The sequence below is a fragment of the Condylura cristata genome, unplaced genomic scaffold, assembly GCF_000260355.1.
Source record: "Condylura cristata isolate star-nosed mole 26May11 unplaced genomic scaffold, ConCri1.0 scaffold00008, whole genome shotgun sequence".
Taxonomy (NCBI): domain Eukaryota; kingdom Metazoa; phylum Chordata; class Mammalia; order Eulipotyphla; family Talpidae; genus Condylura; species Condylura cristata.
In genome coordinates, this window is record NW_004567109.1 from 8,690,282 (window position 1) to 8,692,101 (window position 1,820).

The window sequence follows — 1,820 nt, forward strand, 5'->3', positions numbered from 1 at the left end:
CCTGGCCCTCCTGGCCCTCCTGGCGCTGAGCCTCCATAGGCACACTCTGCATGTGACTACAGGCTGCTCACTAAACGGGGGAAACGGACGGGGTAGGGGTTAGGCACCATGCTGGAGAGCAAAGTCCCCTAACTCATTGCCCCTAATTTATGACACTCCAGGCCTCGGCTTCTCCATCAGGGGTTAGGACCAGACCTAGGCCGCTCCAGGAAGCCCTCCTCCCCTCCTCTCCAGCCTAGGCCTGCCAGCCTTCCCTGTGCCACCCAGTCCCTGGGGCTTCTCCTCCCACTCTGTCCTAGACCACAGCCATTAGCTGCCCCACTGAGGGCAGAGCCACATACGCTTGATGGTGACCCTGGGCCTGGGGTGAGGCTGGTCTGGAGATGCCAGCTGTTGGCTGAAGAGTGGGTGCATGACAAGAAGACACTCTGTGGGATGTCCTGAGGCAGGTGTCTGGCAGAAAATCCCAACTAGCAGTAAACTTGGGAGTGAATCGAGCATGGAGAACAAAAGGGGTCCGTGGTCAAACCTATTTGGGAAACTATCCAGTTTGGTTACATAAAGCAAACTAGCTTCTTTCCTGGGGACTCTCAGAGCCCAGGAGCCAACTGCAGGGAGGGAGCCGGTATGAGGCTCCGAGTGCAGGCAGCGTTTCCCAGCCTTCTTCCTTGGGACAAACTGTGACATCTTATTTAACTCGATGGCTGGTGAGATGCTGGTGGAAAGGATGGAGGTTCGCGGGTGGGGGGGGGGGTTGGGAAGCTACATAGCGCTACATTTTGACCCCATGAGAGGGGGCAGGGAGGAATAATCTAATGTTCAGAACTATCAATAACATGACAGAGAAATTTTGGTGGGGGGGGGGGAGTGAGGGTCGGCTCAGCCAGAAGCAGGGGCGGGAGGTAGCTTGCCCTCCCCGCAGGGGCGAACTGTGAGAGCCTTCTCCTCCCTGTGGGAGGAGAAGCCCCAGGGACTGGGTGGCACAGGGAAGGCTTTTGGGGTGAGGAGGCACCGGCCCCAGTGTGAGCTCTCTGGAAAACACAACCTTGTAAAGTGTGAGAAACCACTGTTGCCTCCCTGTTCCTCAGCTATGGACAAGGAAAGTGGTGAGTTAGACCGAAGTTAAAGGGTTTCCACTCCTACAGGCTGGGCCAGGCCAGCGGCTTCTCTGCAGAAGCAGGAGACTAGCAACACACACACACTCTCAATCCAGGCCAGGAGCCACTGGGAAGGCCAGAGGGTGAGGGGTTGACAGGGGAGGGGGAGCGGACGGCCTGGGGTGGTGATGAAGGAGGCCAGCAAGCTTCTGGGGCCTCTAGAGAAGCACTGAAGTTTTCAGACGGTGGTGGAGGGGTCCTGGAGCTGGAGTTCTCGTGGGAGAGGGGCTGGGGGACGGGGACCCTCGGTGGCGCTGGGGCAGTGAGACCTGGAGGCTACCTTGGAGGTGGTTTCCGCCTGCTTCCTGCCTGTTCAGCTCTTCAGACCAAACTCGCTGGTGTCCAGAAGGCGTTTCCCACCCGGCTCATGGGCCCTCTGGGGTGGCCCATGGTCCTGCCCAGCAAGTGGTCCAGGGGCCTCGGCGCGCCCTCACCTCCACAAGCGGGTAGGCGATCTCGTTGTAGATCTGCTCGGTGAAGTGGTCCATGTAGTAGGCGCCGTCGAAGGTGAACTGCTTGGGGGGCTGGTCGGCGGCGCCCGGGTTCTGGATAAAGCACTGGCCGCGCGCGCAGTCCACCGTGACCACGGGCTGGCAGTTCAGCTCCCGCTCCCGCTGGTTCATGGGGCGGCAGCGCACCACCACCTTCACGGACTCCGCGGCC

At 60.2% G+C, this 1,820-nt stretch overlaps 1 protein-coding gene across 1 annotated transcript in view; it reads right to left on the reverse strand.

Moving 5' to 3' along the window:
* KIF17 (kinesin family member 17) overlaps positions 1-1,687 on the reverse strand; it is a 29,433-nt gene extending 27,746 nt beyond the window's left edge. The window contains exon 1 of the mRNA XM_012722089.1: positions 1,592-1,687. Coding sequence (XP_012577543.1) covers positions 1,592-1,645 — 54 coding nt within the window. The 5' untranslated portion in view covers positions 1,646-1,687. The remainder of the gene's footprint in view (positions 1-1,591) is intronic.
* Positions 1,688-1,820: the final 133 nt, after the last annotated feature.